The sequence below is a fragment of the Zea mays genome, chromosome 7, assembly GCF_902167145.1.
Source record: "Zea mays cultivar B73 chromosome 7, Zm-B73-REFERENCE-NAM-5.0, whole genome shotgun sequence".
In the NCBI taxonomy this organism is placed as follows: domain Eukaryota; kingdom Viridiplantae; phylum Streptophyta; class Magnoliopsida; order Poales; family Poaceae; genus Zea; species Zea mays.
In genome coordinates, this window is record NC_050102.1 from 30140151 (window position 1) to 30158393 (window position 18243).

Genomic DNA, 18243 nt, shown 5'->3' on the forward strand with positions numbered 1-18243 from the left:
CAAACAGCTAGGAACGAGTTCACCTGATAATTAAGTTTGTGCGGGTCCTTAGTCATAACTTGTGAAGGCTTGTCGATGTGGTTATATTAGTGGCAGCGATATCCCCATCACTCTATGCGCCCATCGCACTCGGCCCCTTCGAAGACAATGAAGTCGGAGCACCTCTTGTCCGTGGAGGCCGACGTGGAGCTAATATTTTATCGAATAATTTATGCACAGTCGCAACACATCGTACATTGTATTTGTAAAGTTTCATTTTTTTCAACTTATGTTAGTATGTTGTAGATTTTTGTAATTCTTTTAGTTTCGTCACTTCGTTATATTTTTCCTCTTTATTGCATAGTTATTTAATTTTGGTCTATGTCATTTAACTCTTTTTTATATGCGTGGAGTCGGTAGATGAATCGTCAGTTACTCGGTTTATGTACATATATGTTAGAGCAAATGAAAAATCTCCCCAGTTTTCAGAGGCATATAGCTCATGTATGTTTTTACTGATAGTTTTTGAAGCAACTAGACTAGATTTCGCTAATATTGGTAACATAGCAACTAGACTAGACGATTTCACTGTTATTGGTAGCAGCATCCATCCACGATCACGATGCGTCAGCTGCTAGGCTAAGAGCCTGAAAATGGGATCCCCAAGTAGGCGCCATTTGACAGTGGCAGAGCAGCTAAGGGTGTGTTCGTTTCTTAGGATTGAGGTTAGGAATAGTTTTAGGTGATCAAAGTTTATAAAAATTAGGTAAGCATTTATGGTTGTATTGGTTCCAGGTGATGGTTCCGGAACAAACGAACGCACTCTAAACAATTCTGCATTCCTCGTCACTCATTGGAACGCCTGAAGCAACTTGCGATGTTTGTCTCCCAACAAAATAAAAAAGGTCCAATACAAGATGAAACCAAAGCCCAGAGCTACTCTGATCTTATATTCCTTTGTTCAATTGAAGTGACAGAATCCTTATGCATTAAGCCATACATAATTCCTTTGTTCACTGTGCATGTTTCATGCCTTATTTGAATAAAGTTAGGAGGAAGAACACAAGAAATATAATCAGTTTTCATGTCATTCTGCAAGGAATTCCGGTGACCAGGCACCCACCCTACGTTCACAAAACTATATGCTAAAATCAGCATAATGGAACACATCTCCTTTCAGTTTCAACACAAGATTTGCTGCCAACTCATGTACTGAAAGATACAGGATATATTGAGGCAATGCAATTCTACTCGCCTGTTCATTTCAAACTGGAAACCAAACATAGTCTGGAACTGAAATTTATACCCAAAGTACGTAAGAGCAAGATAAGACCCTGATCCATTGCATGCATGGTGGTAATTAATTAAGTGCAAGATTTAGTTTCATCGAAATCTATAATTTGCGATAAATTCAGCGGGAACCGAATTTTCTACATGCCCAAATCGGAAGTCGAATGCTAGAGACAGGCACAGAGCAGCCTTGCTTCTTTTTATCTGAATGTAACCAAATAATGAAACAGATATATAGAACATTCAGCTCAGGATGCAATATTCACTACATATCCATGCAAAACTGTGCGTGGAATATGAACATTTAGAGTAGTAGCTAGATCTCGAATACCATGACAATGATGGTCAAGACTCAAGAGTCGAACTAATTGGACGGAAATAGAACAATTGATTGATGGGATGAAATAGAAGTGTCATGCACGTCCGAATTCAGTTCAAAAACATTCACCGCGACTTGATATATACAAGCTGAGAAGTGCAAGTTTCTGAACAAGAACTTGAGAGGCTAAGCAATGATACTAGCTAGCAGCTAGCAATAGCGTGGAACTCAAGGTGACATGCATTTTCGGAATAAACAATAATGATCTCACGTAATTTCAGGCTAACGGTAATACGAACCACAAACCAATCGATCAGTTGTAGAGAGATAGTAGTAAGTAGTAACACGTCGGGAAGGAATTCAGAAATGAAAATGAAAATAAAAGGCAATTCAGGATGTAATATCTGATATGTATTCGTTTGAGACAAGCAGTTCTTCAGACTTCCAAAGGACATTCAACAGGGCGAAATGAAAATGCCAAGCGAGTACTTAGACGACCAAGCTTATGAGAAGCCTATAGACGCGAGACAACTGCTACGAATCAACCCTCTACGACTACGATGGGCATCGAGCAGATCAGAACCCGGACGCGAGACACAGTTGCTACGAAGCAAACCTCTACGACGACTACGATGGGCATGAAAAGAAAGGGAGGAAGTAGAACACGGGGAACCTTCCGCTAGGCCGGCAGATGCGGTGAGATGGTTAGAGCAGCATGAAACGAACTGTGAGGCTATCAGGCTCGTGGATCGAAGTCCCAGCTGTACTTCTGACTCATCTCTGCGGCCTTCGGCTCCTGTTCCTGCGGGGTGAGGGCGTCGACGTTGACGGCGTTGACGTTGAAGGCGTCTCGGATGTTGGACTTGGAGGCGACCTGGGTCTGCTCTCTGCCGGTGGTATTGCCCTTGCGAGGTCGGCGGCGACCTTCAGGGCGATGGCGCCGGCGAGCCTATAAATTTTGAGGAAGGAGGAGGCGTTGAAGAGGTTGGAGAGCGCGCGAACGGAAAGGCGGTCGAGTAAGTCGCGGTCCCAAGCCTCGAGGGCCTCGGACGCCGCGGCTCTGTCGACTGCGCTGGTGGTGACTCCGGCGGCGGCCTCGGCCTCGGCGTGCTTGTTGCAGTACTCCAGCACCGTGACCAGGGTGGTCCCGTCGACGGTAGGGAGTATGACTCCTTTTGTGACGGTGACGTTGGTTTCTATGATGCCACGGAGAAGGCCCGACAGCCGTGCCGCCGCCTCCGACACGCGATGGACCTCCCCGTCCGAGCTCCTCAAGGTGATAAGCCTCCCGCCGGTCACATCATTCGCTTCCGCCGCCCCTATCTCCGCCTCCGAGGCCGCCACTGCATTCTCTTCCTGCGGCTGCACATTCTCCGCACCCGAGGCCGCCGCTGCCTTGTCTCCCTGCTCCGAGTCCGAGGGCGCCACTGCCTTGCCCTTGCCCCCCTGCTGCCCCTCCACCATCTTCACATTCCCCGCATCCAAGGGCGCCACTGCCTTGTCTCCCTGCTGCACCTCCACCATCTTCTCATTCTCCGCCTCCGAGGGCGCCACTGCCTTTTCCTTCCCAGTCTCTGCCTCCGATACCACCACTGCCTTCTCAAACTGCTCCGCCATCATCTTCTCCTTCTCCGCCTCCGAGTCCGATGCCGCCGTCGCTCCCTTCTTCTCTCCCACCGCATCCATCGCCCTCTCGCTCGCGGCTCGCTCAACGACGAAAGCCTTGCTTCGCTAGGCGCTCTCTCGGTGGGTGGGTGGGTGGGTGACGGGTGACCGAGTGGGCACGGCCCGAATGATCGAGTCGGCGGCGGGGTGGCGCCGCTTTATACACGCGCTCTACGGGCTCGGGCGGGGCGAGGCGTGTGCCTGCCAGGCTGGCCCCAGCCAATCCATCCATTTCTTCCAACTTTTTCTTTTTTGTTTTGGTAGAGTTTTTTTTCGTTCCAAACTTCAGGGCACCGATCGCCTTCTTTGGTGCAATGGTGCTGAGCTTCTCTCGGTCCAGTTGCCGTGAGTAGGAAGTCATTTTCGCCTTTCTTTTTTACTATATCGCCTTTTGTTTACTGATAAGTTTATAGCTGCGAAATATCCGATCCAAGGAAAAGAAAGCCACAAATATAGGTTTCTATAAGGACGGCTCAATACAGTACAGGCAGTTGCTATAGATCGAATCCAATGATGTTAAATTATGTCATTCAGAATTACGCCTATTCCATGGGGCATGAGACCAAGAAAACAGAAAGTAACGAAACTGAATCCTTTTTTAAATTAAAAAAAGCTAAAAATTCGCTCTCGAAAATAAACAAACTAAGAACATCTCCAAAAGGGATACTAAAGAAGGCTGTATTTTAAAATTTAGTGCTCCTGGCCAAAAAATATCCTCCAACAATGGCCCTATTTTTATAAAAATTTATCAAACGACCGTTCTAAATATAGTACCCAGTATATTGAAGCCATATCATCCTTTCTTCATAATCTACAATTATTTATTTTCTAATAACATGATTTATTTTCTAAATTGCATTATTTAATGTCTAACTACTAGAGTAAAAATCTATTTCCATATCCTAAACACTTTAAATATGGTTTTATTTTAATTTTAAGGTTTTATTTTAGAGCTCTTTGTTGGAGATGCTCTAAGAGCATCTACCAGAGTCTTTCTGAAGTTCACTCTCTAAATTATCAATAAAGAATTATTTGTATAAAAACCCACTTTGTATATCTTTTTAATCTCTAACGACTTTTCTATGTGTTGTTTGTACTTTAGAAGATAACTATATTTTAGATAACCATTTAAATAAGTTGTTGGATGGTATGTGTTTTTTCAAAAATTCTCTATTCATATCAATCAGGAACAATATAAAAAGTCTCTTAGAGTTTCTCTAACACGTCTAACAATATTGAACAAAGAAAATACTAGTTATTAGCTAATTAGCTAACAAGTATTAACTAAATTAAGGTATTTTTAGCCCAACTAGCCCAACAAGTATTAACCTTTGCTGAGGGTCGAAGGCAGGCACTCGGCAAAGAAGATTCTTTGCCGAGTGTCAGTTAGATGACACTCGGCAAAGACCTCTTTACCGAGTGCCTTTTTTTGGCACTCGGCAAAGTACATTTTTATTTTTTTAATTTTGGTAACCAAACTTTTTATGGTATGTTCCTACACTATGTAGACCTACATGTACCATTTTGGGACAAATAGAAAAGTGTTTTCTATAGCTAGTAGATTTAGTTCGTTTATTTGAATTTCTTCGGAAAATTCACATTTGAACTACAAGTCACTCGAAACTTGGAAAACCGTGCGTGCAAACATAATATCCATGCTATTTAGCACAAGTTACGACCGACTTCAGGAGCGGACCGGAAACTTCGAGCACCATGCTCACTCAACATGGCCGTGAACTTGCCATCCAGTTGTTTAAAAATTGTATAAAACACAAACAAAGCCAAAAAAACATGAAACTTGTCCACGTGTCATGATATCATATGTAGAGGCTGTGCAAAAAAATGAGAATGTTTCGAGAAAGTTGAGACGTACTATGTGTAGAAACCTAGGAGAACTACACATGAAATCATAGAGTTTCAATGTAGTTCTCCTAGGTTTCTACACATAGTACGTCACAACTTTCTCGAAACATTCTCAAATTTTTACCACAGCCTCTACATATGATATCATGACACGTGGACAAGCTTCAGGCACTCGATAAAAGTCGTCGATTCCGGTAGTTAATGGGCAAGTTAGCCATTTCTACATGTTTTGGTGATTGAATGTCTAAGACAACATCTTGGTCTAACTTGTGTGGTGTACGAGTAAAGGTTCACTATAATGTAATTTGAAGATTCTACGTCCAAATGAGCTTAAAAGAAATCAAGAAAGGCAACTTTGTGTAAAAGGGTAAAATTGTGAGGTTTGAACCTCAAGATAAGTTGCATTTGGCTATTACAATGTTTCTAGCACTTGGGTTTGCACTCGAAGTCATTTTGTAGAGAAAACTACTTTTTGGACTTAGTTTGGGCAAAAAAACTGAAATCTTGATGAAAAGTTGAGAAAGAGGTGAGTTTCCTAGTCTTAGTTCAATTAATTATACTCTAACAATGTTTGTCTAAGTCGTAGAGAAGGTCACAAGAAAGGCCAAGTCAAATTGAAGAAAACTTGGTTGAAAAAAAGACAAAGTCTCAAGTGTCTAGGCCTCATTGGACCAGTTCGGTAGCGCACCGGACCGTGTACACAGTGAACCCAGACCAAAGACTTGGGCGGTCCGGTGCACCGGACCTGCCGATGCACTGGACCAGTCCGGTGGTGCATCAGACCCCCTCCACACAAACTCGCCAGTCTCAAGAATTTTATTATAAAATTCATTAGACCATCTATAGTGTACGGTTTGGTGGTGCACCAGACCTCAGCTCACACATCTACTTGGCGCGCAATGACTACTTCAATGAGCGGCTGACACGTGGTGGCCCGATGGTTCACCGGGCCAGTTCGTTCCTAGCCCGGTTTGGAAGTTCCCAGTCAAGATCCTGGAGGTCTAGTCCCTATTCTTGGTCCGGTGCACCAGCCGAGAGGAAAAATCCAGCGGGTTTTTGGAGGAAGGCTCAACGGCTATTTGCTTCCCTAGGGCTATAAATAGGCCTCCATTTTGACCTCCAAAGCACAACAAGCATACCAAGAGCTAGTACTTCACTCACTTACATTTGAGAGATACACCGAAGCGATCTGAGCATGAGTTCTATACAGATAGTGACATTCTGCTGCTGAGCATTCATGTTGAGGCTTTGTTGTGTTGTTTTGTTGCCCTTGTGTGTTCTCATTCTTCCTCTTGTTATAAGTTGTAACTCTCAAACTGTGTACGACCGCAAGGGACTCCTAGTTGTGGAGATCCATGCAAAAAGGGAAAAGTATAAGGAAGACCATAACACTCAAGTTGATCATTGGATCACTTGAGAGGGGTTGAGTGCAACCCCTATATTTGGGACACCACAACGTAGAGTAGGCAAGCATTTGAGGATTGATCGAACCACGGGATAAAATCGCCTTGCCTTGTGTGCTTTATTCTTTGTGATATATTCATCCTCTCGATGTCTCTCTAAGTTCTTAAGTTCACTTGTAGTATTTCTCTAAGTTAATTCCATAATCTTGTGAAAGCAATCATGTGAAAGAACTTTTCTCCTTCTCACTCTCTTGGATCTAGTTTTACATTAACTTGTATTTTGTGATCCAAGTTTGTGTTTAAGTTATGATTTTTGAGGCATCACCTATTCACCCTCTCCTCTAGGTTATTATCAATTGGTATCGGAGCCTAGCACTTCTTGTTGAGTTTAACCACTCGAAGTGACGTCAAGAGAAGATACTAAAGGGAAGGGAAAGGTGGTCGACCACAACGAGAAGGACAATACAACCATCAACGACAAGTATAAAGATGAGAAGCCCGTATACTCAAGAACAAAGAAGGATGGCAAGAAAAGGCACATCAAGAAGATCATCTACTACGAGATGGACTCTTCTACATCGCCATCTCCTACGAGTGAAGAGAAAACTGCTTTTGAACGTCATCAACAAAAATTAGTTAAATCTAAATTCAATCACATTCCATTTAATTACTCTCGCATTTCTTGCTATTTGAATGCCCAATTGCTTTCAATTCCTCTTGGTAAACCTCCTCAATTTGATGGGGAGGACTATTTTGGCGGAGTCACAAAATGGTGTAGTCATCTTTTTTCTCTCCACCCTAGCATTTGGGATATTGTAGAAAATGGGATGCAAATACCAGATAATGATGACAAGAATTTTAATGATATAGAAGTAGAAGAATTAATTTATAGGAATTCCCAAGCCACTATTGTTTTGCTAGCATCTTTATGAAGGGAAGAATACAATAAGGTAAATTTCTTGGAAAATGTAAAAGAAATCTGGGACACACTGAAGAGCGCACATGAAGACAACATCATGACCAAGGTCACATAGATGGAGATCATCAAAGGCAAACTTGGGAGGTTTTCCATGAAGACGGTCGAGGGGCCACAGGAAATGTACAACAGGCTCAGGTCTCTGGTGAACCAAGTGTGAAATAATAGAAGAAAGAGATGAATGGATCATGAAGTCGTCCGACTCATGTTAAGGCCATTTACTATTTTAGATCCTACTCTTGTTTATTGATACGTGAAAATCCTAGGTACACAAAAATGATGCCCAAAGAAGTAGTTCATGAGTTCATTAGCCATCAAATGATGATTAAAGATACAAAGTACATGGATGTCGTGGCCAATGAGAGCACTCCCTCCACCAAACTGCAAGTCGTTGCTTTCAAAACAACAAATGATAAGGAGGCTATTCCCAGCAAGGTGGCGCGAGTTGAGTGTAACACCCTGAATTCGGGGGTAGAATTTTTCCTTCTTTTCACTCACCAAATTATGGGTGTTACTCTCTTTTCTCTTCCCGTTTCGCTCCTTCTTCCCAATTTCAAACCAGTATAGTGACGGGTGTCCATGTCATGTATAAACAAAACCTAAGTGTCATGGGTGTTGCATCATGCCAAAGCGCATTTCTTTGTCTGATGTCGCGTGTTCGTCTCGTCCCGTTTCGGTTTTCGGTTCGCGAAGTGGTCGTGCGTGTCGTGGGTTTCGATCTGCATTGTGGCCCAGCCCGGCCCGGTCTGGCCCGCGCGCCCATGGCGCCCCCTGCCCTCCCCATGCGTGCACCCCCTCCCTCCCCTGATCCATTTGTCTCATTTAATTTCTCCCGCGCAGTAACCTCCCTCTCCCTCTTCCACCTCTCTCTCTCTCCTCGTGGTGCCCTAGGGTTTGGAGTCGAGATCGCCGGAATTTGGATCCCCGGAGGTGAGTTTTTCCCCTCCCCTTCCCTTCTCTGTCTCTCCTCCCCCTCCCCTTCCTCTCCCCCCACGCGGCCTCCCTGCTCGCGCGCTCCGCGCCGCCTCGGCCCCCGCGCCCATGCTGCCCCTCGGTCCGACCACGTGCCCGGCGAGCGCCCTCCCCCGGCGAGCCCCTCCCCGGCCGCTCGCGCCCCCTCCCCGACGAGCCCCCCCGGCGAGCCCCCCTTGGCCACGTCCTGTGTCGCTCCCGGCCCCACGCCCGCGCGCCCTCCCGGCCCCACGTCCCGCGCCGCCCCGGCAATCCGCGCCCCCGGCGAGCTCGGCCGCCCACGCCCCTCCCCTCCCCGCGCGCTCGCGCCCCCGACGAGCCCTCCCCGCGCCACGCCCTCCCCGGCCCCGGCGAGCCCCTCCCCGCGCCATGCCCTCCCCGACCCCTGGCGAGCCCGCGCGCCCCCGTGCCCTAGCCGCGCCGCGCGCCCCGCATCCCGCGCCTCAGCCCCACGCGCTGGTGGCCGCGCCTCGGTCCCCGCGCCGTGCCCTCGGCCGCGCCCTCGCACGCCCTGCCTGAGCCCGTGCCTCGGCCTCGCGCCCCGCGAGCCTGCACGGTTCGTGTGCCCTCGGCACACGCAGCGTGATCTCACGCATGCGATCGTAGTCGCGCTGCGTTCAACTCTCGTCTTAATCCATTTTAATTTTAGTTTAGTCGATGTGCTGCGTCGCGCGCTTCGCCTTGCGACGGTTCATTCTAAATTCGTCTTTTAATTTATATTTATTAAAGTGCGGCGTTGCGCGCTTCATCGCGCGACGATTCGTGTAAATGCAGTTCAGTTGACGTAAGCCGTCGTGCGTTTCGTCGCGCAACGCTTAACGTTTGTCTTTAATCAATGCAAGAACCTCGTTGCACGCTCTGTCGCGCGGCAAGTCGTTTACTTCTTAATTCAATCTAAATGCTGTGTCGTACGTCTCGCCGTGCGACCACTCCCTTTCATTCATCTTTATCTATTTATAATGATTAAATGTGGAACATGACTTTACTTTATGATTAACGCAGTGTCCAAATTAATGCCCTTCTGATAAACGAGTGGTTTAATTTATAATTATGTAACGTGATCGTTTTTCGACCATAGACGCGACTGTCTTCTCCTCTTTCTCTCCTAACCATAACTGCGAGCCCCGCGTGGAACGTCTGTTTATTTATTGCATTCTATTGTATGGTGTATTGTTCTTTTGTATTAAATGTGTGGATGTATGTAGTTTGCGCTCGTATAGAGAACGATCTAGTTGAAGAGCCCCAGGAACTCACAGGAGAAGCCCCTGAGCAGCAGCTGGTTGGTGGAGGCAAGTGTCCCTTGACCTATCTTTGTCCTATACATTCTATAATTCACTCACCGCATTTACACAGTTATACCTAAGGATTGACTAGCTTTTGTTATCCATGTCCATGTTTACCTATTTGGGTTGGATTATTATTGTTTAGCTTTATGCTATTGCTCAACTCTAATCAATGAACATGATGAGATTTATCAATGATACACTGTTTTCCTTCTTTATTATGATGTTATACTTGTGTCATTCAAGGGGGCTCGAGCGGTTTCTCGAGTGCCTCTCCATAAGGACCTGTTCGTTGGATGACCGTCCGGGAAAACAGTGCAACCATGAGGGTGGAATGGGATGCCCTTAGCTGAATAATTAGAGGAACCGGGGCGTAGTTCGCTTAGCCATCTTGCCGTTAATGGGGCTCGGTGTATGCGGCTCGCTCTGCCAAGTTGGTTTGCCCCTTGGGGAGGAGTGCGGTGCATTTAGGAAACCTAATGGGCGGCTACAGCCCCGGGGAATCTTTGTAAAGGCTACATAGTGATACCATGCTGGGTCACCTTGGTAGTGATCAATGGAGAGTCATGATCTCCGGGCAGAAAGGGAATCACGGCTTGTGGGTAAAGTGTGCAACCTCTGCAGAGTGTATGAAAACTGATATATCAGCCGTGCTCGCGGTTATGAGCGGCCAAGGGAGCTCCATTGATTAGTGGTACTTGATCAGAGATGTTCAGATTATAGGTGGCAATGAGATTGATGGTTTTTGGTATTGACTCTGGTAATGATAAGTGGTACTCTTTCCGTTTGGAAATGAGTACGTTTGGGTTAATAACATGGGTTAATTCTAAAACTTGGCTTTCTCTACTAGTAATAATAATCTGACCAACTAAAAGCAACTTCTTGACTTACCCCCACATATATCTAGTTCACTACAGCCAAATAGGACACTTGTTGAGTATGTTGATGTGTACTCACCCTTGCTCTACATACCAACCCTCCCCCAGGTTGTCAGCATTGCAACCCCTGCTCAGGAGAGGATGAAGCTGTGGAAGGAGACCACCAGGAGTTCCAAGATTACGATGAGGTCTAGGTGCGGGTTAGCGGCAACCCCCAGTCGGCTGCCTGTGAAGGCCGTGTGTATCTACGTTTCGTTTTCGCACTTTGATTATTGTAAAGACTATGTGGATGTCTCAGACATATGATGTAATCGACTATTATTACCCTTTTATGTTATTATTTGAGCACTGTGTGATGATGTCCAGTTATGTAACTGTTGTGTATGTGAATTGCTGATCCTGGCACGTACATGGTTCGCATTCGGTTTGCCTTCTAAAACCGGGTGTGACATAGGTGTTATCAAAGTCGTGCTGACTGTAGGACCGCTAACCTAGAGTAGAATGGTCGTTCTAAGGATTATAGACCCCTATTCTTGCCGTGACTTTGGTATCCCTTCAAAAGTTGGTCATATCGACCAAACCTATGTTCTACTATATATTATACCTTGCTAAAAATCTTTTGTTTATTCTAATTCCTCATTTTATTTATGGTTTATTACTTGCTGGTCGTACTAGTTCTGTTCTCACTCTTATGCTTATGGTGTCTTTTGTAGATGTCTCATCTTAGACACACTGCACAGAAGTTTGCCATCCCCTTCTTACCCTCTCGTCTCGCTTAGCGTCCGCTCCGTCGTCCAGTGACTGGTCAGTCTAGCCATTTGGAGAGGCTGCACCACCGCCTGCATGAGGAGCAGGAACGTCGACGACAGGAGCAGGAGCAGCAAGGCTCCTCTTTCTCGCTCCAGCAGGAGATAGAGTCTGTGAGGAGCTGCTCCCCCGTGCTTCCGCTGGAGGCGCCCCCTGCACCACCACTGAGCGGCGCAGCCCCTGGGATAGCTGCTAGAGGAGACCCAAACGACGGAGGTGGTGACAGCAGCTCGAGCCACGACACTGACCTTTCCACCGACCAGGAGCCAGAAGGATGGGTTGCTCGACCCATCACTCGCGACGCTGCTCGCGGGTGTCACTTCCACGATGCGCTCGACACCCTGCTACGTCGGGCACTTGACCGACATACTTGGTCCATCGAGTATCGCTATGTGGTCTTCCATCACAGTCGCGGGGTCTACCCGGACCGCTGGGAGGCGACCTGCTTGGTGCGCCGTCCGGAGAACAGTCTCTGGGGTGCTAAGGTTTGCTCAGAGCACTATTCCATCTCTGAGCGGGACTCAGCTGAGGCGGCCATGCAAGATGCCGCACGACGTGCGCTTTCGCACTACTGCTCTGTTCTCGGCGGGGTAGCCGATGGTCTCAACCTGAAGTATTACCCCCGCCGTCCATCTGGCAGCACAGGAGGCGTGATTGTCTCACCTGTTGGTGAGGACAATCCTAGGTTGAGCAGCACAGTCAACCTAGCTGCCATGCTAAACACGGAGTTGGACCATGCGCTAGACGAGCTGAGTAGGGCTCGTGCTGAGATCGCCCAGCTGCGGGCTGAGCGCGCGGAGCGTCGTCACCTAGATGATGGCTCCCCCGCTCCCGTCGGGACTCAGCACCTGTATCGCTCACCTCGGCGTGGACACCAGTCTTATGGCAACCCCGACTGCAAGACCAAGGTAAATTTAGAACCATAGATCGTCAGAGTCGGATCTTGTAATTAATACAAAAATATATACATAGAAGCTATAGTCTTAGTGTTAGTCTTGCTTTTAGTTAGTCTTAGTCAGACAAGGTAGTTTGTTTATCCTGTGCATTTATGTTTGTTATGATGAGCTATGTTGGATTTGGATCTTTGTAATGACTGTCACCAGAGTGTGGGTATCCCCTGCATTTTGGTTTACCTGTTATATGTTAATTAAGTTAGTTATCTAACTAGGAAGCCTTTCATTCCACTTTCCTCTTTATCTGAGAAGCTGTGTTGGTCTGTGTTGGAGATTAGCGAAGATGTTCCTCTATTCAGTGTTGTGGAGACTTCTATACTCTTTTCTTATGCTGCAAGATTTGCCAGATCAGTTCTGATGTGTGGTTGCATTCTACAGATGTCAGAAAACAGGCGCAGAGGAGGAAGGCGTGCTCAGCAGGAGCGGCCAGCTCAGTAGGATGAGGCACCCCAGCAGCAGCAGCTACCACCCCCGCCCTCGATGTCGATCGAGCAGATGTTCCTGATGCAGACTCAGGCAGTTCAAGCCATCGGTCAGACTCTGGCTATCATTCAGCAGCAGCAGCAGCCACCACCTCAGCATCAGATGCCTAGGGCGTGCTGAATTCATGAGAGGTCATCCCCCCAACGTTCGCTCACTCTTCTGACCCCATGGATGCTGAAGACTGGCTGCACTGTGGAGCGGGAGTTGCATACCTCTCAGTGTGATGACAGGGAGAAAGTTCCGTATGGTCCCCGTTTATTGAGAGGAGCAGCTCAGTCTTGGTGGGAGTCTTATCTCGCCACCCATGCCAACCCCGACACCATCACTTGGGAAGAGTTCAGAGACAGCTTTCGTCAGTACCATGTTCCTGCAGGTCTGATGACAGTGAAGAAGGAGGAGTTCCTGGCACTCAAGCAAGGGTCATTGTCGGTTAGTGAGTACCGGGACAGGTTTCTGCAACTGTCTCGCTATGCTCCTGAAGATGTCAACACCGACGCCAAGAGACAGTATCGTTTCCTAAGAGGCTTGGTTGACCCTCTTCAGTATTAGCTGATGAATCATACCTTTCTAACATTTCAGCACCTGATTGAAAGAGCAATCATGACAGAGAGGAAGCGCAAAGAGATGGAGGATCGCAAGCGCAAGATCAGTGGACCCCAGCCTGGAAGCAGCAATTGCCCTCATTTCTTGGGCAATCAACCTCAGCAGTTCAGGTAGAACCAGCGTCCACCCCAGTAGCAGCAGTTTCAAAGACAGTATCCTCAGCACCAGCATTAGAATCGTCAGAACAATCAGTTAGGAGGAGGTCAGTTCCAGAGGCAGAATCAGCAGGCACCTCGTCTTCCTGCCCCAGCAAACCAGCAGAACAGTCAAGCGGCACCAGTTCAGGGTGGAAACAGAGTGTGTTTCCACTATGGAGAGCAAGGCCATTGGGTGATGCAATGCCCGAAGAAGGCAGCCCAGCAGCAGTCAGGCCCCAATGCCCCAGCAAAGCAGAATGTGTCTCAGCCTGGAGCAGGCAACCGCTCTCAGCCACGCTACAACCATGGGAGACTGAACCACTTGGAGGCTGAAGCAGTTTAGGAGACCCCCAGCATGATAGTAGGTATGTTTCCAGTCGACTCCCATATTGCAGAAGTGTTATTTGATACTGGAGCAACACATTCATTCATTATTGCATCATGGGTAGAAGCACATAATCATCCAATAACTACCATGTCAACCCCCATTCAAATTGACTCAGTCGGTGGTAGAATTCGAGCCGATAGCATTTGTTTGAATATAAGTGTGAAAATAAGGGGGATAGCGTTTCCCGCTAACCTCATAGTAATGGGTACCCAGGGAATAGATGTCATCCTAGGGATGAATTGGCTAGACAAGTATCAGATAGTTATCAGTTGTGATAAGAGGACAATCAAGTTGGTGTCCCCATTAGGAAAGGAAGTGGTGACCGAGTTAGTCTCGCCTGAGCCAAAGAAAGGAAGTTGTTATCAGATGGCTGTTAATAGCAGTGAAGCAGATCCACTTGAGATTATCAAGGTTGTGTCCGAGTTCCCAGATGTGTTCTCAAAGGACTTACCAGGTATGTCACCAGAGCGAAAAGTTGAGTTTGCTATAGAGCTTCTTCCTGGCACCGCCCCCATCTTTAGGAGAGCTTACAGAGTATCTGGACCGGAGTTGGTTGAGCTTAAGAAGCAGATTGATGAGCTGTCAGAGAAAGGTTACATCCGGCCAAGCACCTCGCCTTGGGCCGCCCCTGTTCTATTCGTGGAGAAGAAAGATGGCACCAGAAGGATGTGCATCGATTATCGAGCTCTGAATGAGGTCACGATCAAGAACAAGTACCCCTTTCCCAGAATAGAAGATCTGTTCGACCAGTTGAGAGGAGCCAACGTGTTCTCAAAGATAGATCTGAGGTTAGGTTATCATCAACTCAGGATTCGACCTTCAGACATTCCGAAGACGGCATTCATTACCAAGTACGGGTTGTATGAGTTCACTGTGATGTCTTTCGGTCTAACAAATGCACCGGCCTTCTTTATGAATCTGATGAACAGTGTATTCATGGATTATCTTGACAAGTTTGTGGTGGTATTTATTGATGACATTCTGATATATTCTCAAAGCGAAGCAGAGCATGCAGATCATTTGAGGATGATATTGCAGAGATTGCAAGAGCACCAGTTGTATGCAAAGTTGAGCAAGTGTGAGTTCTGGATCAGTGAAGTCCTGTTCTTGGGCCACATAATTAACAAAGAAGGATTGGCTGTGGATTCGAAGAAAGTGCCAAACATTCTAAACTGGAAAGCGCCAACAGATGCCCGAGGAATCAAGAGCTTCATTGGAATGGCCGAATATTATCGGCGATTCATTGAAGGGTTCTCGAAGATCGTGAAACCAATGACAATTTTGTTAGGCAACAAAGTTGAGTTCAAGTGGACCCAGAAATGTCAAGAGGCCTTCGAAGCGCTGAAAGAGAAGTTGACTACAACACCTGTCTTAGTCTTACCTGATGTGCACAAGCCCTTCTTAGTGTATTGCGATGCGTTTTACACTGGTTTGGGATGTGTGTTGATGCAAGAGGGAAGAGTTGTGGCTTACTCGTCCCGACAGCTGAAGGTTCATGAGAAGAATTATCCAATCCATGACCTAGAGTTGGCAGTAGTGGTTCACGCACTGAAGACATGGAGACACTATCTGTATGGGCAAAAATGTGATGTTTACATAGACCACAAGAGTCTGAAGTACATATTCACTCAATCAGAGTTGAATATGAGGCAACGAAGATGGTTAGAGCTGATCAAAGACTATGAGTTGGAGATTCATTACCATCCAGGCAAAGCGAACGTAGTGGCAGACACTTTGAGAAGGAAGAGTCAGGTCATTCTGATGGTCACTCGTCCGATGCCTTATGAGTTGGCCAAAGAGTTTGACAGGTTGAGCCTCGGATTTCTGAATAATATGCAAGGAGTAACCGTTGAGTTAGAACCCACATTGGAGCGGGAAATCAAAGAAGCGCAGAAGAATGGTGAGAAGATCAGTGAGACCCGACAACTGATTCTAGATGGCAGAGGCAAAGATTTTCGGGAAGATGCAGAAGGTGTGATGTGGTTCAAAGACCGCTTGTGTGTTCCCAATGTCCAGTCCATTCGGGAGTTGATTCTCAAGGAAGCTCATGAGACAGCTTATTCTATACACCCTGGAAGTGAGAAGATGTATCAGGATCTGAAGAAGAAATTCTGGTGGTACAGAATGAAGAGGGAAATCGCAGAGCATGTGGCTATGTGTGATAGTTGTCGAAGGATCAAGGCAGAGCACCAGAGACTGACTGGATTGTTGCAACCGTTGCAAATTCCTCAGTGGAAATGGGATGAAATCGGTATGGATTTCATAGTTGGATTGCCTCGCACTCGAGCCGGCTACGATTCCATTTGGGTAGTGGTGGACCGCTTAACCAAGTCAGCCCACTTCATACCAGTCAAGACCAACTACAGCAGTGCAATATTGGCAGAGTTGTACATGTCTCAGATCGTTTGTCTTCATGGTGTGCCAAAGAAGATAGTGTCAGATAGAGGAACGCAGTTCACCTCTCATTTCTGGCAGCAGTTGCATGAAGCTTTGGGTACACATATGAATTTCAGTTCAGCCTATCATCCGCAGACAGACGGTCAGACTGAAAGAACTAATCAAATCCTTGAAGATATGTTGAGAGCCTGTGTGTTGCAAGATCAGTCTGGATGGGACAAGAGGTTGCCTTACGTAGAGTTCTCCTATAACAACAGTTACCAGGCCAGCTTGAAGATGTCCCCATTTCAGGCGCTTTATGGGAGGAGTTGTAGAACTCTGTTGCAATGGGATCAGCCTGGAGAAAAGCAAGTGTTCAGGCCAGACATTTTGCTTGAAGCCGAAGAGAACATCAAGATGGTCCAGGAGAATCTGAAGATAGCGCAATCAAGGCAACGAAGCTATGCAGACACAAGACGAAGAGAGCTGAGTTTCAAAGTCGGATATTTTGTCTATCTGAAAGTGTCACTGATCATAGGAGTCAGAAGATTTGGAGTCAAAGGCAAGCTAGCGCCACGCTACATCGGTCCGTATCAGATTCTCGCAAGGCGTGGAGAAGTGGCCTATCAGCTCAGTTTGCCAGAAGGTTTGTCTACAGTGCATGATGTCTTTCATGTATCTCAGTTGAAGAAGTGTCTGCGTGTGCCAGAAGAGCAGTTGCCAGTGGAAGGTCTTGAAGTCCAGAAGGACTTGACCTATATAGAGAAGCCCGCGCAGATTTTGAGACTGTAGACAGAGTCACCTGGAGGAAGACTATCAGAATGTGCAAAGTCAGATGGAGTCACCACTCTGAGGAAGAAGCAACTTGGGAGCGTGAAGATGATCTGATAGCCAAATACCCTGAACTCTTTGCTGGCCAACCTTGAATCTCGAGGGCGAGATTCTTTTAAGGGGGATAGGTTTGTAACGCCTTGAATTTGGGGGTAGAATTTTTCCTTATTTTCACTCACCAAATTCGGGCATTACTCTCTTTTCTCTTCCCGTTTCGCTCCTTCCCAATTTCAAACCAGTATAGTGACGGGTGTCCGTGTCATGTATAAACGAAACCTAAGTGTCATGGGTGTTGCATCATGCCGAAGCGCATTTCTTTGTCTGATGTCGCGTGTTCGTCTCGTCCCGTTTTGGATTTCGGTTCGCGATTGGATTCCATTGAGTGGTTGTGTGTGTCGTGGGTTTCGATCTACATTGTGTCCCAGCCCGGCCCGGTCCTGCCCGCGCGCCCCTGGCGCCCCCTGTCCTCCCCATGCGCACGCCCCCTCCCTCCCCCTGATCCATTTGTCTCATTTGATTTCTCCCGCGCAGTAACCTCCCTCTCCCTCTTCCACCTCTCTCTCTCTCCCTGCGGTGCCCTAGGGTTTGGAGTCGAGATCGCCGGAATTTGGATCCCCGGAGGTGAGTTTTCCCCCTTCCCTTCTCTGTCTCTCCTCCCCTCCCCTTCCTCTCCCCCCGCGCGACCTCCCTACCCGCGCGCTCCGCGCCGCCTCGGCCCACGCCCTGTGTGCCACCCTCGGTCGTGCCCCGCGCCGCCCCCTCGGCCCGACCCCGCGCCCGGCGAGCGCCCTCCCCCCGGCGAGCCCCTCCCCGGCCGCCTGCGCCCCCTCCCCGACGAGCCCCCCCCGGCGAGCCCCCCTCGGCCGCGTCCCGCGCCGCTCCCGGCCCCACGCCCGCGCGCCCTCCCGGCCCAGCGACCCGCGTCCCACGCTGCCCCGGCGAGCCGCGCCCCCGGTGCGCTCGGCCGCCCACGCCCCTCCCCGCGCGCTCGCGCCCCCGGCGAGCCCTCCACGCGCCGCACCCTCCCCGGCCTCGGC

At 47.8% G+C, this 18243-nt stretch overlaps 1 protein-coding gene across 1 annotated transcript; it reads right to left on the reverse strand.

Moving 5' to 3' along the window:
* Positions 1-1981: 1981 nt before the first annotated feature.
* Positions 1982-3382, reverse strand: LOC100276863 (uncharacterized). The gene has a single exon (NM_001150567.2). The coding sequence runs from the start codon at positions 3272-3274 to the stop codon at positions 2363-2365; it is 912 nt and encodes a 303-aa protein (NP_001144039.2). The 5' UTR covers positions 3275-3382; the 3' UTR covers positions 1982-2362.
* Between the last annotated feature and the right edge of the window lie 14861 nt (positions 3383-18243).

Excerpts from the sequence above, each read along its gene's own strand:
- LOC100276863 (NM_001150567.2), bottom strand. The coding sequence starts at position 3,274 with ATGGATGCGGTGGGAGAGAAGAAGGGAGCGACGGCGGCATCGGACTCG.